The sequence below is a fragment of the Hermetia illucens genome, chromosome 4 (genome assembly GCF_905115235.1).
Source record: "Hermetia illucens chromosome 4, iHerIll2.2.curated.20191125, whole genome shotgun sequence".
Lineage (NCBI taxonomy): Eukaryota > Metazoa > Arthropoda > Insecta > Diptera > Stratiomyidae > Hermetia > Hermetia illucens.
Window position 1 is genome coordinate 122,222,700 of NC_051852.1, and position 26,980 is coordinate 122,249,679.

Here is a 26,980-nt window from a genome sequence, read left to right on the forward strand (position 1 = left end):
TTCAAGCCCGTCCGTTCATTGATCCGCTTCCGCCAGCTAGATCTTATGACGCCTCTTCGGGACGTGGAAGACGACTTGTGTAGCACCCGAGAAAAAAGCATTTTTGATGCTCAATGCTCATCGACATTCTCAGGCGAATTATTCAGTATATTTGCCGTTCAGCAAGATAGCTATCCCACTATCGAGTGACATCTGAGTCGTAAAAGCGGTCGATGTTAAACGGAGGGAGATTGAGAGGTCGTTGATCTGATTGTTCGTAAGGCGCTGACCAGCTGAAACCCAACTGACCTCAGAGCAGGCTCTAAGCTCGAACAAAGTGCCACCAATGACGAGGCGGTGGAAGTTGCAGCAATCGATAAACCTTTTACCATTACCGTTGCGGTCGCCAAGACATTGCCTCCCCATCACATGTCCGAGCCAGGTGTTGTTAGACCCCACCTTGGTATTCAGATCAACCTTAACTGTTTAACCTGGAACAGAATCTTGGAGTTAAAAGTCTGTTATAAATTGGCTAGCCGTCAGAAGCAACCCAAAACCAAATTCGCCTTTGCTACCACTTGGTTTTCCAGAGTACAAAAGCACATTGCCATTAGTGTGGCAAGAGGGAGAGGAGTACTCTCCAGGGTCCCACTATTCCACTTCACTTAGACGCAGAATGCCCGCTCAAGTTGGAGAAAGCGAGCATTTTGAGGACCCTCGCTACCGTTGTCGCACATTCCAGAAACCCTATGATTGGTTTTTGAGAGCCAAAAGTCGTTACCATGAGGTCAGTACCTATCCGAGGAGTTGTTGACGTTTCGGTAGAAATAAAGTTACAAAATCTGCAGGCTGCTTGCTTGTGCACTAATGCCTATCCCTTCTAGTCGCTGGCTCAAGAAAATGGCAGCAGATCGTCGGGGAAATGTTGCTGTTTTTGGCGGTTTTTAAGGTTTTGTATGAGACAAATGCTGATGTTGTTGGTTAACTTCGTTACATTTGAGAATAATATTGAACTCATAGTGTGAAGCCTGTAAGATTGACTACTATCAATACAGTGCTTTCCAGATCAATTTTTTGTGTAAATGGTTCTTCAACAGATAGTGCACGGTTGAATACTCAACTATATACACGCAAAACTGTCATGCATTCATCATTCCTCACATAGGAAAACACAAAACCTTTTGAATCCTCTAGCTTCCGGTTTCCCGACTTGTTTAAATTAGCCGACACACAAACACACAGTGTCAAAGCCTACCCGGACAGACTGGACACGTGTTACAAACTTAACAGGTATTAGTTATGAATGTTTTAGGGTTATGATTGACTTGATAATACTCAAGTTGAAAAAATTAATTCACGCCATGATACATGTTAGTGCTTTTTAATCGTTATTGTAGTTGATGATGATGAACAGGATGCATTATAAGTTTTAGTACACAAAAAGGTGAGATCTGGGAGAAGCAGGTTGCATTATAGAATCGAGGGAGGTTGAAGTCCGGAAAACCAAGCTTCAGTATTCCTTCAAGTGAACTAAAGGATTGTCTGCATCCTCCATCCGAAAGGCCCGCCCAGACCAAGAAGCCGATAGCAACTTGACGCACGAACACATACAGGCTGCTCGGTAGCTTAAACGTATCTGACACCGTGTGGATCAGGCACTTCTCCGCGACTCAAACTAGCCATTGCGGCCCATTGGAGCGCCGAGGGGTAATGATAGAACAATGCAAGAAACAAGAATGGGGATGGTAGAAAATGCCGTGCCCGCGAAGAAAATGAAACTATATATATTATAATCTGAATCTAGCTTTCATAAAGAAATATAAAATGTCATTAATCATGCGAGGATTTCTACTCAAAAAACTTATAATACCACCTACACTTAACCTGAAACTGAGTAGTATAGTAGTATATTACTTTAATGTTTGGTATGTGGTTGCAGAACCCCCCTTAAGTTCAAGAAATGCATTGCAGTAACGTAAGCTATAACATAGAGCATGATCCTATCAAGTTTGGTGGAATTCGCGCTATCAGTAACAAAGTTATAATAGATCAAATTTGTTGCTTCTTTGCAAATTCAAGACTGAATGTGGACATTCTCACATAATATATGCACATGTATATTAGGTGCTACGTACTAATGGGACAAATACATGCTCAAATGATATTTTATCATAAAAGAAATACACAAAACCTTTCATACCTGAAGTGTCCAGCTTCCGGTTTCCCTACTTGTTTTAGTTAACCTTCAATGTTTCTATGCATTGCTTTATGTAATGTGCGTTTGAGTTGAGCACTGTCATAATTTTATTGCCACCAATTCGATTAGTTGTACTGACCGAGGAGGATCTTTAACATTCAAATTTCCAGCGTAAAAGAAGCGAAAGTCCACTATTCTCAGCAATATTGCTAAGAATAAGGAGGCCGGTACTGTTGACGAGCGGGATGAAAAAGACCTCTCTAAATACCAAGGTATTGTTGACGAATACAATAGCAAACGCCTGGCAGACGAGCAGAAGGCGAAGCCGATCGCTCTGAAACGCAGTCGATCTCAAGGCGAGGTCGAGCAAGATAAGAAGCGGAGCAGAGTGGGCAAGAAAACTGCGCAGTAACCGTAAGCTGACGGGCCATGAACTGCGAAGCCCTTCAGCGACGTGGCCAGGAGCCACTTACGTGTGGCGCTGGCGGATGGTAATTCTGCTAGCGGCAAACTAGCGCCGGAGGTGTGGACCAGTGTTGAGGCCAGGCTGTCGGGCATGGTCTATGAGCATCCCCTGGACACCGAAGGCAAACACGCGGGACTCATCTCCTTTTTTGATTCCTCTCAGGTGGTCCGTGGGTTCCACGTTATAGCTCGTATGGACCAGTTCTCTAGGAATTTTCTCGGTTCATGTGTCGCTAAGATCAGCGACGCGTGGGAGGGCGTAAAGCTCAAGATTATTTCTTACGACGAGATTCCCCGCAGACCGGTCGCTCGCATCTGGTTGCCGAAGATCCGCATGGATAAGGACAAGCTCGTCCAATTCCTACGCCTTCAAAACCCCGGGATTCCCATGGACGACTGGGTTGTTATCAAGGAAGGAGGAACCTCAGACAAACAACCAACCCTTACTACTCCGTATCAATGAAGAGTGCCTGGAAGCACTAAAAAGGGCCGACTATAAAATGTGGTTCGTAGTCAGGAATGCAAAGATAAAATTGTTCAGCTCTGCAAAACCGAACGACTACCTAGATCCAATCGACGCCGCCAACGAGCTGTTGGAGGAGATGACGATCGACGGTCCGACTGGGACTGACAAACCCCCCACGCAAGCAGATCATGCACACGCAAATAAATCTGCAGCACTCGAAGTGCGCGTCGGCTAAGATTGGGACGACAGACGAATTGGAGTCAAAGGTCGGAGCTCTGGAAAAGGCATTCGATACCGTCTTTAAAGTCTCGTGCCCTACTAAGTACAGCAAAAAGACCCCGTTACCGTGTTGGATTGAAGATCTCTCCAGCCTCAGGAAGTTGACCAGAGAAATCTTCAACATCTGCTATAAGTAAAAATATTGACAGCCATACAAGGACTGTCTGAAGTAATACAAATCGGCCATCAGGATCGCCAAGAGGCGGTCTTGGTTGGACTATTGTCAGCGCATCGAAAGTTTCAGTGAATCCGCGAGGCTCAGTAAGATTCTGTCCAAAAAACATAAGAGCCCATCCTTTCTTAAAAAATCGGAAATCTTGGACGGAATCTTCTAGCGAAACCTTGGAGCTGCTGGTTCAAACGCAGTTTAACGCCAGCGAGGAGGACTGAGTCAGAACCTTGCGTGGAGGGTTTGCGACCACCCCAGCTGTGGGAGACTATCAAATCGGTAATTAACGAAGATAAGATCGGCTGGGCTATAATCAGCTTCTCCGCATATAAATCTCCAGGCCCAGATGGCATGCCAGTCAGACTACAGAAGCAGCAGGAAAGGGTTGTGGTGTGACTTGTTGAGATTTATCGGAGTACATCTCTTTAGGATACGTAACACAGTCCTAGAGGCGCGCACAAGTGGTTTTCATACTGAAAGCGGGCAGGCGCGGTCATGAGTCCGTGAAGAACTTTCGACGAATCAGCCTAACCTCTTTCGTGCTGAAGACCCTAGAGCGCGTTCTGGACATTCACTCCAGGCCAATTATGGAGAGAACGCCTTTCTCTAAGTCTAAGCATGCCCACCTTAAAGGAAAATCCACATAAACCGCCCTCGACGAGGTAATTGACTCGGTTGAGTGGTCGCTGCAGTACAAGCAGTATACCCTAGCTGCCTTCTTGGATATAGAGGGAGCTTTTAACAACGTTAGTACCAACGCCATCAAAGAAGCCTTGACCGGTATTGGATTGGAGGGGTATCTCACGCATTGGATTATATCCATGCTAAGTACCAGGATAGTCCAGTCGGATCTGGGAAGCAACCATTTGATCAGCTGTGAACAGAGGCACGCTCTAGGGTGGCGCCATCTCATCGGTGCTCTGGTTATTAGTAATGGACAAAATTTTACGTACATTGGACAGTAGCGGGGTGAAGGTGGTGGCGTATGTCGACGACTTGGTGATATTAGTATCAGGGATGTTTCTGTCCATTATGAGCGACATCATGGAAGGAGCGTTACGAAAGGTCTGCCTGTGGGCCGCAAGATGCGGACTCAGCTTAAACCCAACCAAAACGCAACTGATGCTATTCACCACCAAACCAAGGATACCTGAATTCCATCTACCACGGCTGAATGAACAAAGATTGATTCTTTCCTCTAATGTGAAGTATAATATCTGGGTGTAATCCTGAATCCAAAGCTAAATTGGAGATTGAGCATAGAACTGAGGGTTAAGAAGGCCTGTATAGGCTTCTATGCCTGCAAGAGAACCTTTGCAAAGTAATGGGGTCCTCGGCCGAGGATGGTTCTCTTGATGTACACCGCTGTACTGCGTCCGATCCTAACGTGTGGCTCTATTGTACGGTGGCAGGTTTTGAGGAAAAAATACAATAGTATGAAGCTTAATAGGATTAAAAGAACCGCGTGTGCAAGTGCTACAGGGGCTTTGCAGCCTTGCCCGGCAGATGCTCTCCTCCCCCTAGACCTCCACATTAAATACGTTGCATCGTGCAGTGCCGTCAGAGAATCCGGATGCTGGGCAGCGAAGTTGTACGGCCACAGCAAGATCCTAGACAAAGTACCTCGGGAAATCTGGGCATCCCCCACGGACTATGTCACACGCAAGCTGAACTTCACGAGAAACTTTGCTGTGGACCTTCCAACCAGGGCAAAGTGGAAGACCGGCGGCGTGTTGCAAGACTATGATACGGTATTCTTTACGGACGGATCAACGATGGTCTGTGGAGTCGGCGCGGGGGTTTTCTCGAATACACACAGTGTATCCAAGTCGTATGATTTCCCAGGTTTCGCCAGGCCTGGCTCTGAAGATCCGAGCCGGCTAGACTCTGCCTCCCTGCTTCCATAACAACAGTCACGGTCTTAGGAGTTTGTGGCATCAAAACGGCACACCAAAGTGCTAATTGGGCTCCTCGGAGCAGTCACTGATACCTGCCTACTCCCATGATTTTCATATCATATATCCTTCTCCGACTCTGCAGTCTCTTCTGTAGGGGTGGGGACGTTAATGAGGACTATTTTTCGAAATTTGCTCTGCAAGTGCAGATTGCATATACTTTCGTTTGTTTTCAAAGCCCATAACAGCAGGTTTAACTTTTTGGTTGACTTAGAAACATACTCCGAGCCCATGCTTTACTGGATGGTATCTATAATATATGATGCAGTGGCTCTTTTTCAGTACAGTGCATCTCTTGCAACGCTGTTATACCAGCCTCACATTGGGGCACGGTATCGGCTATACGATATGTACAGGGAGCCCACGTTCCATGAGAAAATGGGTAAATAGTTTGTCTGTTTATGTTGTCGGGTTCGTCATTGTAACATCGTAACAAGTTGCTTTTCATGTAGAGTTGTCAACCGCTAATTTGGAAGACCAATTGGTACAATGTATACCGTTTTCAGATGACAGAGACACTCGCCTTCATCGCTCTCCATCTGCAGTTTTTCCTTAACAAAGAACTCCCAACGGTCACAACATCGAGGTGGAGATAGGGTTTGGTATTAGAGCTGTTGGTGCTGGCTCAGCAACCGTTGCCCAGGTTTTATGCTCCATCTTAGATACTAATCCACATTTCACACTGGGCCCTATACTACCCTATGATCGCCAAGAATCTCAGCTCCATCCTTACCCAGTGGTAAAAATTTGGTATAACACTTTATAGTAAATTATTGGAATGGAAAAGTCTGAATTTGAAATGGGAAATTCTGAAATTGATTTAGAAAACTGAATTAGACTTACAAAATCTATATGTAACGTGCCGGCAAAACGACCCAAGCAAATTTGCATACAGGCGACCTTCGACTAAATGCCACTGGGTTAAAAATCCTCAGAACATAACAACTATCGGCGAATAGTATTTACACGTGTGTGGACCAAGACGTTTTTAACTGCTAATTCCATGGACGCGCTCAATTTACCCCTAAATTAGTAAAATGCGTTTGCATCATCGAATATTAGCGGAGGCTTTAAGTGGATTTCGTTAAAGGAAGCGTATTGCACCCTTGGTCTCTTGATCCTTTGGTTGAGGGAAGGCTGAAGCAACCATGGTTGGCTATGTGGACTGTTATTGCTCTTCCCAGCTCCGGGCGGAGACGTAATTTCTTTGGCTTCAGTCGGATAGGGTTACACGTGTAAAACACGGTTTTTGAAGGAACTTCCAAAAAAGGAACTAATTTGAATTCTGGGTGTTTCTGAGAATTAACCTTGAGAACCCTTGAGGGAGGAGTCATGCATATGCGCTTAAATTTATCTATGGAAGAATCTTTTAGAATCAGGCACGAGTCTCACGGAAAATCCTTTCCGAAGGATCCTTATCCCACCCCAGATGGAAGCAGTCAGGTCCGAATTGAACTAAAAAGGGCAAACTTACATCACCAAGGCAACAGCCACTCATTGATTTCCTCGGGAACGAAATCCCAGCATCTCCGCGTCAACCGGGGCAGCTCGAAATGTCAAAGCACCGAAAATTCATGCGGCCCACGCTGTGAGCTGAGCACCACGGGCACGGGGTCCGACCCAGCCACGGTCGCTCCACTACCGGGAAACCACGGCACCGTAAACACTCATTTTCTCAATGGACTTTTCCTCCGCCACGCACAGATCACACGAAAGGGCACGCAGTTCGTCACGCGGAAGTCGTTCGTCAAAATCTTCGCAAAGTTCGATTTCAGATTTGCATAATTCGCAATAAAAATCTTATCGAGGAGCGTAAAGCGGACCCGCGGCAGCCACTACGCTCGGGAACTCAGGTGAGAGACTGACATTTGTCGCCTAGACAAGGAGAGCAGCATGTGCAGAAAGGGAGGCAAGGAAAACAAAAATAGACGGAGGAACCGCCGCTACGCCGCTGCTAACCCTATGTTAGCTTTCAACGGCGCATCTACAGAGACGTAACATTCCGAATTCTCTCGAACTGAACTCTCTCTTACCTGCCTTCGGGAGCGTGGAACGGGATGGCTGTACCCGCATTCAAAACGCACATGGTCCTCTCAATGACATTTCAACCACGGAGAGGACGAGAAAACTCCAATCTGCTGAAAGTTCCACGTACGTAAGTACAGCGCTGCTACCTAGTTATGTAACACGTCTCTTTCAAAATTCCATCGATAAATCTTTCTCGTTTGATGTGAACAAATGATTTTGCGGACCAGAAATAGAAGAATGAACTGTGGAATTTGGATAAAACCGTGGAAAATTGAATTCTAAAGAAAATGTTTAAATCCAACGGAGAATTTGCAATCTGGCTGACAACGAATTATGAGTGACAAGCACGATCAAAGTAAACCTATAATTGGGAATTACAAAATTGTAATGGAGAAAACTCAAATAAGATCTGTCGTTAAGTTCCCCTGCTTGCAAAATACCTATTGTTGGACATATCAGAGAATTCTCTTCTTTCCTATTAAAGTTTTGTTGAAAATAAAAGTACTAAGATCGGATTACTGTCAATGCGTCTACTATTTTTAATGGAAAACTTAGGAAGACATACAATTATTTTTAAGGTTTTGTGTAAAACAAAACCTCAAAAAATCGATTCGTTGTCTGTCTGTCTGTCATACGCACTTCTCTCCAAAACGACTAAACCGATCCCAACGAAATTTAGTGGACACATGGGAACTATGAAATCCAACGCATACAGCGAGTGGCATAAATTTAGGTGGAGTTTAAAGGGAGGCGTGCGAAGGGGGATTCAGAAAAATTTTCAACGGATATAGTCGTGTATGGTATCAAAAACGCTTAAAAACGGGACAAATTGTACCAACTGGTCCTCCAGGTTGGAGGTTGGGTAGGGCTGACAACCCTACACGGAAAACCGAAGTTACGAAGCCACAACAGGAGCCTCGGACTGGACGGATTATGCAACGGCGAACCCGGCTACGACAACGGAATAACGATTTGCGCATTTTATCATGGAACGTGTGCTCCCTGTACAGAGATGAAGCTGATAAGCAGCTAGCCGATACCCTGTCCCAATATAGGGCTGATGTAACAGCGTTACAAGAGATGCGATAGACAGGGACCGGTTTCCTGGAGAAGAGCTGCTACATCATATATTAGCGTGCCCATCCAGTAAACCATGTCCTCGGAGTAGGTTTCTTAGTCAGCCAAAAAATGAAACCTGCTGTTATCGGCCTCACTAACGTTCATGCCCCTACAGAGGAGACTGCAGAGTCGGAGAAGGATACCTTCTACGAGGCAGTAGAACAAACCCTCGAAGCCTGTCCCCGATGTGATACCAAAATCATACTTGGGGAAGGAGCCCGCATTCAGACGATACGTTGGCTCCCACAGCTTACACGAAAATACAAATGATAAGGGCTTACGGATTATGCAATTAGCAGGGTCACACGAAATGGTTGTTGGAAGTACCTGGTTTGCGCGGAAAGCGGTCCACAAACATACGTGGGCCTCTCCAGACGGCACCACTTTCAACTAAATTGATCAAGTGCTGATCGAATGCCGCCACCTCTCAGCCTTGATGAATGTCAGAACTGGGGGGCCAATATAGACTCGGACCACTATCTCGTTGGCATGGTGCTCCGAGCTCGAATTACCACAACACCTACAATCCCCTCTGACAATCAAGTGAGAGTGAATACTGAAGCCATCCACAATATAGCAATCTGCGACACCTATAACAGAGATCCTGGAAATGAAGCATCAACAAAGGATCTTCACAACCACCTGAAGAAGTTATCATTGATATGGCCACAAAGATAGCAACGGAACGGAAAAATGCCGCATACCGAGTAATGCTGCATTCTCAAAGAACGCGGGCACGCGCAGAGACTTATCACGAACTCCGTCGAGCGGAGAAGTGACTTCACAGACGGAAAAAGGAAGCCTGGGAGAACCACCAAGTCCGTGTACAGGGAGCAACCGCACCAGACGCGGAAGTTTTACCAACAAGTCAGCAGGATGAAGCCTTATACACCTCGATGCTCATACTGCCGAGACAAAGAGGGAAATCTGATTTCCGACAGAATGGGCATATTGGAGCGATGGGTTGAGTACTTTGATGAGCTACTGAACAACCAGAACATCGGCGAGTTGGAGGTCCCGCCAACTGAAGACGACGGACAAATACTGCCACCACCGAGTTTAGGAGAAACAGTCCGTGCAGTTTATCGGCTTAAAAATCATAAGTCGCCAGGAGCCGATGGAATTACAGCCGACTTAGTTTAATATAGAGGCGACCAATTACACTAAGTCGTTCATCAACCTGTGCTCAAGATGTGAGACAGCGAATCAATGCATGACGACTGGCAACGAGGTATTCTCTGTCTCATACATAAAAAGGGAGATATCACATAGAGTAGCAATTATAGAGGTATCACGTTGCGAGTACCATCTATAAGATATTCTCCTCTATTTTGCTAGGCCGGATAGCCCCATACGCCCAGTACACTATTGGTCCATACCAAAGAGGTTTCACTCCAGGCAAATCAGCAACAGATCAGATTTTCTCTCTGCGGCAAGCAATGGAAAAACTGTTGGAATATGGACAACAGTTGCACCACCTACTCAAAGTCGCCTATGATAGCATAGCCAGGGTAAAACTGTACACGGCCATGAGAGAATTCGGTATCCCGACGAAATTAATAAGACTGACTAGGCTGACCCTGACCAATGTGCGAGGCCAGATAAAAGCAGCAGGATCACTCTCAAGACCATTCGACATCAACAACGGTCTACGACAAGGGGATGCCCTATCATGCGTCCTCTTTAACCTGGCCCTCGAGAAAGTGATCCTTAATGTTGAGGTAAATGCAACAGGTATGATCCTCTTTAAGTCCACCCAACTACTGGCCTATGCTGACGACATCGACATCATGGGAAGAACCACCCGAGACGTACAAACTGCCTTCATCCAGATCGAGCAGGCGGCGCGAGATCTTGGGCTGCACATCAATAAAGGCAAGACAAACTATATATGGTGGCAACGTCAGTACCGAAAACCAACCAAACAACAACATCAAACCGCACTGGTCAAACGGGAAAAATAAAGATAGGAGAGAAGAAACTTTGAGACCGTCGAGAATTTCTCCTATCTAGGGTCGAAAATCACAACCGATAACAGTTACAATGATGAAATTCCCGCACGGTTGTTGTCAGTCAACAGAGCCTATTTCAGCTTACAAAAACTGTCCCACCCGAAACGTCTCACCATAGGGTCAAAGCTCTTACTATTCAAGACTATGATTTTGCCAGTCCTCATGTATTCCTCGGAAACTTGGGTTCTTAGCAAGAAAAATTGCGAACTCTTGGCCGCGTTCGAGAAAAGAATCCTCCGAAGAATTTCTGGCCCCCTACATGAGGATGGACGATTCCGTAGCCTACACAATGGCGAAATCTATGAGCGATACCAATAGGTTACGGTGGGCGGGTCACTTAATCCGTATGGATGAGGATGATCCCACCCGGAAAGTCTATAAGGGCAATATCTATGGTAGAAAAAGAAGACGAGGCAGACCCTGCCTAAGATGGAGCGATGGCGTAGGTCAGAACGCCAGACAGCTTTCGGGGATATCGAATTGGTGGACCTCGGCGCAAAACCGGGATGTCTGGAGTTCCTTATTAAGGCAGGCCTAGACCGGATACCGGTTGTTGCGCCGTTGATGATGATGATGAAGCTGAATGAACAGTTGCCCATATCGGTGTTCAACAACGTGGCGTTAGTCTGTTGAAATGTTCCCAGGTTTTCTGCGGCGTCTAGTTTGTGTATTTTATGGAAATGTTATGGCCGCTCTCTACTATGTGTTTTGCGACTGCTCACTTGACATGCCGTAATGATTTTTTTGCCGGTAGTTCCGCTTCTTTGGTATGATCTGTGAATCGTGTTTTTACCAACTGCTTAGTCTGGCCTATATATATACTGGTGCATTCCGGGTATGTGATCCTATAGATCCTGCTCTCTTCCTTCCTAGATTTCGGGTCCTTTACGCTCCTAAGATGGGTTTTAATGGTTTGAACTATTAGGTAGTTTGTTAGCCGAAGTCTTTAAATGAAAGATTACCTTAGAAGATATTTTTCCTTTTTATTGGTTAAACGTATGTGGTAATATAAACAAATAACTATTTCGGGGACCAACTGCCCCCTTCTTAGGTGTTTTATCTTTTGAAACTTTCCTCTACAATTTGGGTTTTTGACTAGCTATCATGTAATTATAATACCTTAATTAAGCTTATATTCTTTCCTAGTCCTTCCTAAGAGTTCCACCAAGGTTGAAAAATTGTTGATAATTTCCGTGTTTAACCTTTTTTCGGGAGGTGGAGACTCTCGTAGGAGTCGTTCACTTCCTTCAAAATATTGGCGTTGTCCAACGACAAATGGTGCCTCTGCTCTATCATCCTGCCAACCGCGGACTTTATGTGTGGGTTATTCTTATTTTTTAGCGGATTCGGCCTCCTTTATGTGTTCTAACACCCTGGTGTGGACTAGCCGTTTCGTTTGCCCTATGTAAATCTTGTCGCAGTCTGGGCAAGAAATCTTATGAATAAAATTAAAAAAATTGGTAACCTGGTCAGAGATTAGAACACATCTAATACAATGAATCGGTGGAGATGAGTCTTGTAACCACTACGCCCTGACAGGAATGTAGTCAGGTGGTAGTTAGTATCACCGTGTTGTCGGTGAATCCACTCCTCAATACGGCGAATCAGAGTGTGGCTCAAGCGAACCTTCTGTGGAGTCATCCCACCGTTGTGCCCACTTTTCCAGCGACCACCGCTCTGTGGCTTTTGGTATTCTCGTTTGGTATATCCTTTTCAGATAGATTAGTGTCTCACTTACCAGTATCTCCATTGGGATCATTCCCTCAATGACACACGCTGCCTCGCCTGAGATTGTCTCGAAGACGTTGCACACTTTCAGCGTCACTAACCGGTAAATCCTGTAATCTTCGACTATATCTTGAACCACCAATGTTAGGCATCATCCATGTTAACGATACGCTAGTATTTGGCGTCTGCTCACCAACATAACCCAAGTGTCCCTCAAAATTGATCTTCGCGTCAATCATCACCTCTAGGTATTTGATAACCAGCTTTGAAGTCATGGTGGTACCACCAACACGAATACTAATCGTATTCCTTTTCTTAAGGCTGAAAATTGTCCGCAAGGTCAGGCTAAACCACCTCCAGCCACGTTTTTATTATGCTGATGATTTCGCTAGTGTACGTTTCCACATCTTTAGGCTGTTTTCATTAAATTAAGCACCGCTAGATCATCTGCAAAACCGATTATCGTAGCCTAATTTTACATTACGTTCCACAGGAGATGACCCAACATTGGGCCCTGTGGTATTCCTGCTAAGACGATGTACTGCTTAAGCCCTTCATCTGTATAGTACTACAGTGTCCTTTCCGAGAGGTAACTTTCGAGAAGCTTAGTCAAATAACGAGGGACACTCGTTTTAGCCAGTGAGACTTTTATTCATCGAACAGCGAGTTTAAGAGCTCCACTCTGAACAGCATCTAAACTAGGAGCTGCGTTGTCACTAATCCTCCGGCAAAGTTTCACCTCGACTACGTGAAGACGTCCTACGCTTGTTTATATTTTTTTCGCTCCCCTTTATACAGATCACTATATTGAGAGGAAGATGCAGGTAGGTCAGTTGTGGTGGTCGCCCTGTTATCTTCTTCGTAACAACCCTGCACACTGTTCACCTGGGGTTTTGGTTTGCCTCCACGCAAAGAACTTTGAAGCCTGGTTCGCGTATACATCCCGTTTCTCGTCGAAGTCTGATCTTCCTCCATATCCTTCTTGCTCGGAACCATGGAGCCCACGACTCTGCGATTTCTCTGCTCCACCAATAGTTTGACCGGAAAAGGAGAGGACTTGCTACCTCGGCATGGCAGCATCACATTCTCCCATTTTGTGGCTCATTATTTCTCATTTTACTGAAGCTGTTTCATCGGGATTGTGCCCTCCCAGCAGGATCCCTGTGAATGTATACATTTCAAAGGTTATCACGGGCCAGCCCTTATTTCTAAATTTTCACCCAATATAGCTTTGTGGGGTATCAAATGAAATGTCTCGATTAGTATTATCCGAAGTAGTTATTAGTTTGAACATTGATTGCAAAGGGGAGGAGTGCCGGGGTCCAAAAAGGATTAATTACTTCATGGATCCATCCTCAGAAACTACTCAAAGGAATAATTTGCAAAAAAATGGTGGTGGTCCGTGCACATGGTGTCTAGGCCCCGAAATACTCTCAGTTACAATATTTGCTCCAATAATGTTAATAATTGTATATTAGTATATTTTGAAAATTTATTGCGAACCCTCCTTAAGTTTATCCTAAGCAGCACACTGGAAAGTTTGGTGGAAATCCAATCATTATCAACAAAGGTAAGTCAGAGTTGCCTCTTTCGTATCAAATTACTACTCCCTAGGAGATAAAATGTCAGTACCACGTCGATCACTATGAGCTTCATGCATATAGATGAAAGCATAGTCCATCCTAATATTCTTATATAAAAATAAAAAAAACCTCTCATATCTGACTTATATTTCGGTTACATCTCTCTGCAAGAAATTTAAGATGAATCGAACTTCTACAGAAGATGAAGATGTGGCGAAACATGCATAAATAGGCCGTATCCCCGAGGTCCGTCATGAGCTTCGAGCATGAGGCCGTTGTAGGTATGTGATCGATAAAAAAAAAGACAGGATTGCTCAAATTACAATTTATTTTTTGTAAGTTTAACGTGAGTAGGAGAGCCTTCGTTGGTTGATTATTACAAAAAAAAATACTCGTGCTGCAAGTCCTGTACTTCGATTTCGCAACACAAACTAGAAACTGACGAGCTGCTGACTCCATGAGCGTTGCGATGCCAAAAGATTGAGAGTGAGTGAGAGAGCAGGGGTGTCGTTGTGACTCCCCTTCTGAAGTTGCCTGACCTGAAGGCAAGTCAGATCCTAAATTAAGCTCGAGCAGGTGGAGACGATCCCTGCGAATTGGTCTGATTTTCGCTGTTTGCTGTAAGGGGTAGTCAGCGACGCATCGACGATCCATTCTAACGGTAAGGGATGTATCAAATAGTGTTACCCGCCAGAAGAAAAACGCTGCTGTAACCGTGACTGCTTGAATGTTTCTGAACGGAATTGGCTGTAGCCACCGAATAAATCTATCAACAATGGTAAAGCAGATTCCTTCCTTTAAGGACATTGTTATAATCCAGGTGAATATGGTTGAAACGTGCCTTCAACTTGAATGTTCATGCGGTGGTTGCAAGTATATCTGTGGATTTTGACCCCCTAACACGGAGTGTACTCGCGCTACTAGATCACCTTCCTGCTAGTCTCTCCTGCCACTATGATGCAGGATGACCTCAAAAGCTGTTCTTTGAAACATAAGCAAATAGGGACGCAACGCGCCTGATGACATATCGCAGAGGACACGCACTTCTTCAATTTCAAGATGCTGGAGTTTGAAAGACGATATTCCTTTGTTTGGCATGTCTCCGACTTGTGACACTAGAACATTGTGATTGCACAGATGAGAAAGAATGCGTCTGCAACAGTGTTTTCCTCTCCTGGGGTGTGTCTGATGATGGTGGCGAACTGGCCGATGAAGTCCAGTTGTTGCACTTGCTTCCTCCAAAAAGAACCCGAAAGGGTAGCTTTTCCTGTGGATTAACTGCTGCAATGAACCAGCAATTGCGGTTGAAGTGGCGTCAGCAGAAAGGCTGATCTTCGCGTCTGGATGAAAGGAATTTGATGTTGTGGTGTCGGTCAGTACCTGTTCCGAAGACTAAATAACTTCTACAAATTGTGGAGGCCAATCGACTTTTCGATTGTCGTGCTTTTTCGCAAGTTCTTTGTTCAGTTGTGCTTGAGATTGAGCAGTAAAATGTTCCTTTTGATGTATTTTCCTGTTCCAAGACAACACTCATCATCATTGCCATAAGGTTTTCGCTCACCAGTAGATTTAGGAGTTATTTCTTGGATGTGCGGAACAAGCAAGGCGCTGACATCGGATTCAAAAGAAATCACCATCTGATGGTTGCTCTCGCTTGCGTGTTGCGTTCGCCATTTCTTGCAGGACTGGAGAGCTGCGGCCCTTCAATATTGACCGCTTGTATGGGCTATTGCTCGGCAGTGGGTGAGTTATCTTGCTAAACAGACGGACAGGTCGTCGGTACGTTCCGAAGGAACTATATCAGATCTGGCTGACTGCGGAATTGTGGAAGTGATTCGATGAACGAAAGGAATTTGAGGTTTTATTGAGGTTATCTGGTACCATGGAAACCGGGATAGCTGTCGGAATTCATATGTCCCACGAGCATTCTTGGACCATGTGGTTTTAGCCAAGTTATTAGTGGCTGGTCCTCTAGTAGGAGTTTTATGGGGGTTGTGGTCATGTCCCAGAGGACAAGAGCCCTTCGAGCCTCAAGCGTGAAGTTGTGCTTACAACTCAGATGCGGTGCTCAGAGGTGGCAGCGAGAAAGACGGGGCGTCAACCCTGTCGGTCGAACCAAAACCAAGTGGCCGAGGAGTACCTCCATAGTGGTGGCACCGAGAAACACTGCATCACATTGGTTTGGCGGCCGTGATGCAGTAAGCGAATGCTCCAAAGGCTTAATTATGGCGATCAGACCCGAGTTGGCACGGGGACTCATCTGATTGTCGTCACAAAATAAATCCGTGTCTTAAGAAGACCGTGGGATCAAGTCCCCGAGACAGGTACCCACGTACAACTATAGAGACGTTCAACTCGGGTACCGTACGCCTTAGTTCGGTAGAGATCTGGGTAGGTCTTGCGTCCCACAGCATGCATGCCGAGCCATGCATTCAGTATAGAGTGATACCGTCGCTACTTGTCACACGGGAGCTTTGATTGTAGTCACAACTTCAATCCGTGTCTTAAGAGGATCGTGGGGTTATGTCTAAATGACGGGTATTCACGTAAAACCACCAGAATGTAGCTGACCACTGCACGTGATGGTGGGCGTGACGCACTCGAACTCCAGTTCCGAGCGAAATCCCGAGAAGTGTAGCATACTGTGCACTGTGACAAAAGGGGATTTGTTATTGTGCTAGTCAGGGAAGTGGAAAATGTCGGAAGGGTTGGACTCAAGATAAAAATCAACAAAATCAAGTTCCTCAGTCTGACGGGTCATCCCACTCTCCCTATTTGCATTAAGAGCTCTTGACGCAGAACAGTAGAGAGGGAGTGCGGGTATCTTGAGAAGTCCTGGGGGTAATTGAAATTCATCCTTAAACTGAAAACTTGAAGGTGTCCGGGACACTGGGTTTTCTCTGCTTATCAACAGCATGTGAAGGCGATGAATTCCCTTTATTGGGTGGCAGTGCTCCTTTTAATGCCTATCTTGGTCCAAATCCGGATACTTTCTACGTTTTTGGCTTGTTGAATATTTTTACCCTCATAGTCCACAATGGGTACTTCGAATGTCTATTATCGAGATAGTCATTACAGAGCAAAAACTTACGTCTATCGTAGGATTTCTATGAACATAAATTTCATTGTTCAAGAACGAATTTTTGAGTGATGTTATTTAAAATGTAACAGAAAATTAGAAAAAAGTTCAAAAAAAATATTCAAAGAATTGATCAGGTGTCTTTATCAATTCAATTAACAATTTAAACCTAAAAATTAAGATCTCTATTATTCAGGTCATTGAAAATTATTTAGGTTATTCTGAATATTACCATATGGGGTTATTTTTCATTTATTGCAAATCAACTTCCATTAAACAAAAGACTTACTTATAGAACTTAAACATTATTGACATGACTTTAATGAATAAGATCTGCATGATATAAATAGTTTGCAATTAATGAGGAGTTAGTCAGTTGTGAACCGCCTTAGAATAGCTTCTGCAAGTGCTTACAACGCCTTATTGAAGGATTAGATATTTTCTGTCAAATCAAAATGAAAGTTTTCGGCCTTTTGCTGGTGCTTTGTGTGTTTACTCTGTCAACATCTTCTAAAGATGTAGAATCTGTAAGTATTGAAAGTCAAATCTACAATCGACTTCAACCTTTTTGTTATATATCTTTTATATCCTTTTTTACTTAATTTTGTTACCTTACGTTCCACCTCATTTTTAGCCACTAAAACTCGGTTCGATCCTCGATCCCGATCCTCCTGGCATGCCAGGATTCTCTGCACCAGAATTTCGGGGACGACCACCAGCCTAAACTTTTTTTTGGTATTCGTCCTATTGTCCGCAAATCTCCGACAATGTAAGAATACGTGGTCAGCGTATTTTGAGACTCCATCGCAATCTGGGCATCTTTCAAGCCCTGTGAGTAACTGGGCGAGATTATTTTGGTCTCCGCAATTTCTGAGCGTTCCCACTGCTGTTGCACCTCAATTTACAGGTCTCTTCTCGTCGGCATTCTTCGCCTGGGAAAAAGAGAGATTATCATCTAGTCTGCCAAAATGGAAAGATTATCATCTCGTCTGCCAAAATGCCAATGGTAAATTCCTGGAATGACGAACGCTCCATCATTTGAGATAGTTCCATAGGCGGAAAACATCTTAGGGTTGTGCTTTTATAGACCGAACTCAGCTTACGTGCTGTAAATGTGATCAGTACCTCCCTTCCAACTCGGGCTATATAAAGTAAGATTAAGCTTCCTGCCGCTACAAGTATACCACTCTCTTCCTACGTGCGACATCATTCTTGCTAGAGCCATACTCATCGTGGATGCTTTATGCTGAGCTTCGTGTCTATCATCCCAAGTATTTGGTGATACAGGATGCTATGTTTCCCAATTCTAATCCGAGCGTAATTTCTCTTACGGTGCTTGGTGACGACCTCTTTTTCTGTTTCTTCCTTGGCAAGTGTACTCTTGGCAAGTGTACTCTAACCAAGCTTTAACAGCACTATCTGCCTTGCAAAAGTACTACCGCTATGCTACTATGTTTTGCAATCCTAACCAGTCAGATGTCGCTGGCGGAACCCGTCACCTTTGGAACCGGGATATTAAGTGCATCATTGTATATAAGGCTCCACACCAGTAGTCCTAGTATGAAGTCCTGTGGGGCAGCCGTGGGCATAGCATACTTTCCGAGCCCATTGTAAGCGTCCTACCAGAGCCTGTTTTCTGCTAAATAGCTATCAAACACTATCATCAGTATCAGCTAGTAGGAACTATCAATGCTCTTCAGAGATTTACGTAGAAAGATCGGTATTTTTCACGTCCAGGGCCGTAACAAAGTAATATACGCTGGCGCTACCCTTTTCCTCAGTTGCACTAATGCAATGCAATGCCAACTAATTTATGGTGTCGATGGTTGATCGGGGTTTATGGAATCCTTTTAGGTCCTCTTAGCACTCAACAACTAAAAGCAATCTATTGTAGATTACCGGCCCCAACATTTTTCCATTGTGCTTAGAAGGCATATGGGTCTGTACAGAGGTAGCCCATGTAGGAGTGTACCAGTCATAGGGAACAGTGCCAGCTTCTACAAGGACATAGATGAGGTCATTTTGTGGGAATATATCCGTGCTGTTTTGAAGGAGCAATTCAGTTTTATTGATATAGGAGACAGTTCTATAGAATGATAAGGAAGGCATACGAGTTATGCAGACAGTTATTATCAATTTGGAAGCAGTAGTTAACCGGGCAAAGTAAGGACAGATTTGTTCGTGGGTATACTTAGGTGTCTCACAAGGGATGCTTCACATACTTCGATTTTGATTACTTTGTAGTGGTATGCATTAGCGAACATCATCATCATCATTAACGGTGCAACAACTGGTATCCGGTCTAGGCCTGCCTTAATAAGGAACTCCAGACATCCCGGTTTCAAGCCGAGGTCCACCAATTCGATATCCCTAAAAGCTGTCTGGCGTCCTGACCCACGCCATCGCTCCATCTTAGGCAGGGTCTGCCTCGTCTTCTTTTTCTACCATAGATATTGCCATTATAGACTTTCCGGGTGGGATCATCCTCATCCATACGGATTAAGTGGCCCGCCCACCGTAACCTATTGAGCCGGATTTTATCTACAACCGGACGGTCATGGTATCGCTCATAGATTTCGTCATTGTGTAGCTCGAACGCGGCCAAGAGTTCGCAATTTTTCTTGCTAAGAACCCAAGTTTCCGAGGAATACATGAGGACTGGCAAGATCATAGTCTTGTACAGTAAGAGCTTTGACCCTATGGTGAGACGTTTCGAGCGGAACAGTCTTTGTAAGCTGAAATAGGCTCTGTTGGCTGACAACAACCGTGCGCGGATTTCATCATCGTAGTTGTTGTCGGTTGTGATTTTCGACCCTAGATAGGAGAAATTGTCAACGGTCTCAAAGTTGTATTCTCCTATCCTTATTTTTCTTCGTGTTTGTGTTTGACCAGTGCGGTTTGATGTTGTTGGTTGATTCGTCTTCGGTGCTGACGTTGCCACCATATATTTTGTCTTGCCTTCATTGATGTGCAGCCCAAGATCTCGCGCCGCCTGCTCGATCTGGATGAAGGCAGTTTGTACATCTCGGGTCGTTCTTCCCATGATGTCGATATCGTCAGCATAGGCCAGTAGTTGGGTGGACTTGAAGAGGATCGTACCTCTTGCATTTACCTCAACATTAAGGATCACTTTCTCGAGGGCCAGGTTAAAGAGGACGCATGATAGGGCATCCCCTTGTCGTAGACCGTTGTTGATGTCGAATGGTCTTGAGAGTGATCCTGCTGCTTTTATCTGGCCTCGCACATTGGTCAGGGTCAGCCTAGTCAGTCTTATTAATTTCGTCGGGATACCGAATTCTCTCATGGCCGTGTACAGTTTTACCCTGGCTATGCTATCATCGGCGGCTTTAAAGTCGATGAATAGATGGTGCAACTGTTGCCCATATTCCAACAGTTTTTCCATCGCTTGCCGCAGAGAGAAAAACTGATCTGTTGCTGATTTGCCTGGAGTGAAACCTCTTTGGTATGGGCCAATGATGTTCTGGGCGTATGGGGCTATCCGGCCTAGCAAGATAGTGGAGAATATCTTATAGATGGTACTCAGCAACGTGATACCTCTATAATTGCTGCACTGTGTGATATCTCCCTTTTTATGTATGAGACAGATAATGCCTCGTTGCCAATCGTCAGGCATTGATTCGCTGTCCCATACCTTGAGCACAAGTTGATGAACCACTTGGTGTAACTAGTCGTCTCCATATTAGCGAACATGGTAGGCCAAAAAGGAAAAGAAAGCGAGGGGAAGAGGGTTACCTAAGGTAGGGTTGAATCGGAGGTCTAGGATGTATGTTTCGCAAGGTGAAAGCGAAGAAACAGAAGAAATCATCGCATTTCCAGAAGGTGATTTTAGGGTGAACATTTATGGCGTCCAAATCGATCGCTCCTACTGATGCCACAATAGCACAATGAGAAGATGTTCGATGGTTTGGCTTTGGTTGTTAGTGATTGTAGCCCTAAAATAATTGCGGAATTGGGTAAACCGGATAATGAACGTCAAGGGCTAAACTCTCATCAAAAGCTTCGTGAAGCTAAACATCGCACTAACCAGCATTTGCTGTGTGCCAAACTTCCGAGGTAGATATCTCTGACATACCTCACTACTTCACTGGTAAAAAAAATGGTTCGGTAGTTGAATGAACATTACACCCACAGCGACCATCAGCCCACACTTTTCGACATTTTAAACCAAGGAACCGAACGCGCGACTCTAAATGATGGAAAATTTTAGCCGGCCTAAAATGGAGATCGCCATCCGACGGAGACAGTAGTGAAATTGCTCGATCAGCCATATCAGCATATAACAAACCAGAAAGTCTCTATGTTATGATCATCTGGTCTGTCAAAGGGTAAGAGAGAAGTGTAAATATCGTAAACTGGGGAAGGATTATTCTGGTTTTCGAAATAATCTAAGGACAGTTATACGGAGAAGTGGTCGGCCATGGTGCCTTGATGCTAATGCCAACTCTCATTTCGCTGCCTACACGACTGTAATGAAAAAGATACGTGAGCAAAGATTAAGCCGAGTGACGAATCCGTGGTTCTTCATCATCATTAACGGTGCAACAACCGGTATCCGGTCTAGGTCTGCCTTAATAAGGAACTCCAGACATCCCGGTTTTGCACCGAGGTCCACTAATTCGATATCCCTAAAAGCTGTCTGGCGTTCTGACCTACGCCATCGCTCCATCTCAGGCAGGGTCTGCCTCGTCTTCTTTTTCTACCATAGATATTATCCTTATAGACTTTCCGAGCTGGATTATCCTTATCCATACGGATCCCTGGTTCTTATTGAGTATAATTGCAACACTTTTTTCAAAGTAGGAGGAACCTCTCCAAATACTCTAAGAAAACATCTACTTGATCAGTGAAATTACTGAGAATCTGCAAAGGTATTGGAGATAATGAGGTTTAGAATTCGATGTGATTCGAAGTAAAGCCCTCAAGCTTGTTGCTATGTCCAGGCATGGATGGTTCACAAGCACCTTTGAATCATGCATGGTAGAAGGAGAGTTTCCTGCTAAGCGAAAGAGGCATCCCCTCTTCATGTCGCCCTATCTCCCTTTAAGACACTATAGGGGCGATGTTAGAGAGGGTGATATACAACTGGTTGTTCCAGTTCATCAAGCCTGAACCTGATCTATCAGAGGGACAGTCTCTGTTTCAGCGAAGTCATTGATAGGGTCGATGCGATAGAAATGGTCGCCGATGTGACTCGAAAGACGTTAGGCATTAGTAAGTGCTACGCAATGGTGACACTAGATGTTCAGAATGCCTTTAGTTCGGCTAACTTGGACTAGATTGACGCCATTATGGCTAAAATAGACGTCCGTGGGTACTTGGCTCCACTAATCGATGCTTCTGTGGCAAGAGACGGAGTACATTGTGTCGCAGATATACCACAAGGTTCCGTATTGGAGTGCCCGTTGTAGAACGTCACGTGTAATTGAGTGTATGGCTTTGGACGGTCAGATGGACAATGTTGGTTGGTTTTGTAGACGGCGCCAAACACCCATAGGATGCGGGAATATTTGGAGGTAAAACCACGGAACCATTCATGCCATCAAATCATGCTTGCGAATGGCCTGGTGAACGAAAAGACCCGTCACTCCCTTTTTTCAGGAAAAGCTATCATGTGATTGTCTCCAAATCCATCCTTAAATACCTGCGGGTAATGATTGATATCAAGTTTAATTGCAAGAGACACCTCGACAATACGCGAAAAAAGGCAGCAGAGGCTAGTTCATCTCTAACCAAAATGATGCTAAACATCGGAGGGAAAAAATATAGCCGTATGGGTGAGGATTATTCATCCCAGAGAGTTTGTAAGGGAAATATGTTCAATGGGAGGCACCATCTCTAACAGAGAGGGAGTGCTAATCCGTTCAATTCGACTTGGGAACTGTGGCCTCCTGAAAAGCCGAAGGAACTTTATAGAAGAAGGCTGTTGCCACCGGATGATTTTGAAAAAAGACGGTGGACCCATATGCTGGCACGAAGGGTTGAATTACCACCTGGCACATTTCCTCACGGGGTAGAGTGGTTATCAGAAGTATATGTGTCGTCCCTTGTTCAATGAGTTTCCCTCCTGTCCCGAATTCGCCGCTACATAAAAAGATCCAGAACACACTATCATCCGTTCCCGAAGTTCATGGAGGAGCTGTCAACGTAGACATCGGAACTCACAGCTTTGTGAAGGAGATGCGGAGATCAGTGACTAGCTGGATTGTAGTAAACGCCGCAATAACTACAATCCACAAAAAAACTCCAAGAACTAGAAAGGTGTGTCGGGCCTATGGCCTAATCGAGGAAAATGGACCGAAGAGCAGATGTGGTTTTATCAGGTTCAAATCCTACACATTGCTGCAAGCTGGTACAATAGCTTTTTCTTTGGGGAATATCAGGAATAACAATTTTGAACAAGAGGATGTAGTATGTGATCTGTGGAGGTAAACGCCTTCTTCCATCAAAATATGTAAGCACTTCCTCGCCTCGGAGCAGAGGTCGTGCATTCTCAACTTGAGGTTCCTTCGAGACTCCTTACAGGTTTCGCCTGATCAGCCGTACTTTTCGCTTTTCCTTTGGCTTCGGGACAACCGGCAAACCGGAGTTGTTGGGTTGGGTCTTCTACTGGGAAATATACATCTCTCAGGCATGCACCGGGAGCTCCTTGCCTAGTGGCCCTGTTTTAGAACATTTGTGGAGCCACATCTCCATGAAGATTTGTTCATTCAGAGTTTGTAGACAAACCTGTCACAATTCTTGGTTTAGAGAGCATAGTTTTCGTGATTCTCCCAATTGTTAAAAAACGGTTGTCTGGTGATCGCTCTGGATGCAATCTTAGCGAATGTACCATGTTCAGTACAGCGTTGGTAAATGTTACGTTTACAACTGGGCCAGACCCCCTTTTAGATAAGTGTTTACATCTTCTTCCTTGGTCAGAACTAATTCTAAAAACGCAATAGCTTCTAGTAAACGGCGCCTTATTTCATTTCCTTCTCTAATTCTCTCCCCTCTTCGAGGGCCTAAGATTTCGAAACAGTGTATTTCGTCTGGGCGTGGTTTGTTTGAATAAATTTTATTTGCTAATTGCGGTTAACGCCTTTCTAAATTCTTGATAGTTGCTATTTCCCGCAACATAGTTGTTATCCCACTTTTCTTTTTTTTCTTACAATATAAGAATAGTGACTCCGTTGCATTTTTTGGCAATGCGCCTTTTGTAACCAAACTTCCTGCATCGATAGGATCGGGCGATGCTGATGTCCCAGCGGTTTTCAGAAAGTGTTCAAAGACGAGGCATGCGAAGCACCCCTTTAGAAAGTCAACTTTCTTAGTCGGCTGTACGTCTTTGTTGTTTTTTAAAGGGGAAGTTTACCATGAATTTGAATCTGGAATAGAGAATAGGCATCCGGGATTACTACCGTTTAATCGTTAATTGCTCTTCCTAATTGCATTAGCTGCTAATGGCTGGCATAGTGTTATTTCTACACCTCCGGCGAATTGCTACATCTTTTACTCATTGATGTATCCGATTCAGAGAAAATTATTCGATAAAAACGGGTCCGGGGTTGGAATGATGTAGTTTCCCATATTATCCCTTTTTTCAATGAAACTTCTATCCCGGTCCACCGAGAAAATTTGTGGCCCGGAAGAAATTCCCGCTTTCCCCATCCCCTCTCGTCAGGCTTGCCCGCGGTTTATGCAGCATCCGATCCCGCCAGTAGCTTACCATATTTACGGTAGTTAAGTGGAACTCTAGCTCAGTCTCAAGGTCCCGAATTTGTAGAGTTATTTCCTGCTTTCACCGTGGTTACTTAAGATTTGAGTCTAATTGTAGCTCGTCTTTCCATGGCTTCGCTTAGTCCATATACTTTGGGATAAGCCAAGTACTATAGATTTCCTACACAAGGAAATGACCTCGCGATCATGCATGTTGCCTCGGGTAGACCCAGCATATCTGGAAAGCGCCTTCTCAACATGCAGTTTGAATCTGTCTATAATTTTCTGAAAAGTTTAGTGCTGACCCCGCGGATGAAAAAACTCGCGATTGAAGTAATCTTCGGCCGCTTATATTTGGAGGCTTCCTTACCGAAGTCGAGCTGATGATAGCTGCTTTCTGCCCAAGGTACCTCAATGATGGCTGAAAGTGACTTGTTAACTGATGCAAATTTGAATAGTTTTCTGTTTCGGCGCTTTGTAATAAATACCATCCCAGTTTCAAATTTGGCTGATTACAGCTCGAAGTCCTCAAGCCAAGTCCTTATCCTCCAGGTAATATCGCTCGCATAAATTTAGACTCTATCAAGGGAAGGGAATCTTATGATCACCCCCAGATCAACTGCGAATCCAACGATAACTGGATGTTTGGGTACCGGGAGCCGCAAAAGGCTCTCATACATTAAGTTCCATAGAGAGGACCGAGAACAGATCCCTGTAGAACGTCCGAATCGTAAAGCAACTGTTTAAAGTAGTGTTTATCATAAAGTTTGCCGCTTGTGTTGCGATAAGCGCTTTAATGGCGTAAACTACATACATGAGCTGGGTAACCTCATTGTATTTTGAGATTGAGAGGTGGAGAGGTTCCAAATATGCCAGAACAAGGTATCAAATTTATCGAATATAACCAAGTTGGGTATGAAATGAAAGGTCACAGGAGTAGAGTACTCGGAAATGCGCCCTTAAATCAAGGATATCGGGTATAGGACGTCTGAAAGTACTCTCCATTCCGCAATATGTTTTAATAAAATAACGTTATTCCCTAAAGTTATTGAAAACCTCAGTTGAATTTACCCCAGAAGCATGTAGACGGTATTGAAAGGTTTGGTGTAAATCTAACTAAATTTAACATGCTCATGGTAAGTCAAAGCTTCTTTCTCGTAAATTTACTGTACACTTTAAGCATAGTCTATATCCAGGGCGTGTTGCGAATTGTGAACTACCTATTAATAAGACCGCCGTGTACTAAAGTATTTTTGAATAAGGAATACACAAAACCTTTCATATCTCAAGGGCCGAGCTCAAAATTCAGATTCTGATTCTTGAATCGGTTGAGTTTTTTTTGTTCTTCGATTTTATTTCCCGAAAGCTTTATATTTTATCTATTTAAGATTTCACATATCTGAAAGGAGTCCATGCTATCATAATTTGGTTTTCTTCTAGAAGGACAAAAAGAAAAATGAGGAGGCAGAACCGTATCGTCCACAACCCAAAATTTTCTTCAATAAATTCACTACAACGACAGCAGCTACAACGACCCAACAGCAATACCAGCTCATCATTACCAACACTGGCACTGGTACCGGTACTGCCACAGCTACTGGTACAGGTACAGGAACAGGAGGCGATTATTATTATTATGTTGATTATGCAAATGGACGGCGGCGTAGGTTCAGAAAACGTGCTCCTAGGCGTAGACGGGGACGTGGACGTAGACGTGGACGTGGGCGAAGACGCGGAGGTCCTAGGCGACGTAAAGTTGTTTTGACGAAAGGTGGCAATCGAAATAGGAGAAATCGAAAAGGAAAGCGAGTTATTTTAAAGCCGGTTGGAAAATGAATGAAATTCGAAGGAATTTAGTTCGTTTTGTTTATATTTATTATATTTATTTCTTATATATAAAAAAGGACTAAAGCAGGAATTCTTCTTTTTTATTACGAAAACTCATAAGATTTAGTAATCCATGCAGCTTCTAGTGACAAAGTGGCAGTAGTAGATGAGGACGCTGATTCGAACATCTTTGGGGTAAACCTTTCAGCTGGTCACCGTGTCGTCCCGCCTTTTACAGTCGTTAGATATCTAGCTGGGAAAGAAATTGGGGAAGCCAAAGTTTCAATCACTCATATCTCATAAATTAGTCATGGCAAGGAGTGCTCATATTTCTTGTTGAAGAAGACCTTTTCGAGGCTTATTAGTCTGAAGTCTGCG

At 44.4% G+C, this 26,980-nt stretch overlaps 2 protein-coding genes across 4 annotated transcripts in view; one reads left to right on the top strand and one right to left on the bottom strand.

Moving 5' to 3' along the window:
• Nucleotides 1-7,352, bottom strand: part of LOC119654183 (oxidative stress-induced growth inhibitor 2-like) — a 223,024-nt gene extending 215,672 nt beyond the window's left edge. For both annotated transcript variants that reach the window (XM_038059372.1, XM_038059373.1), the window contains exon 1: nucleotides 6,985-7,352. The gene's annotated coding sequence lies outside the window, so the exon portion shown is untranslated. The remainder of the gene's footprint in view (nucleotides 1-6,984) is intronic.
• A 10,068-nt stretch (nucleotides 7,353-17,420) lies between these two features.
• On the top strand, nucleotides 17,421-26,693 carry LOC119655129. Of its 2 annotated transcripts, none has more exons than XM_038060863.1 (2): nucleotides 17,421-17,586; nucleotides 26,216-26,693. In XM_038060863.1, exons 1-2 carry the CDS (start codon nucleotides 17,515-17,517, stop codon nucleotides 26,609-26,611), a joined length of 468 nt encoding a protein of 155 aa, XP_037916791.1. In that variant the 5' UTR covers nucleotides 17,421-17,514; the 3' UTR covers nucleotides 26,612-26,693. The 2 variants fall into 2 exon arrangements, with proteins under 2 accessions (XP_037916791.1, XP_037916792.1); XM_038060864.1 differs by having other exon boundaries at nucleotides 26,219-26,693.
• The last annotated feature ends 287 nt before the right edge of the window (nucleotides 26,694-26,980 follow it).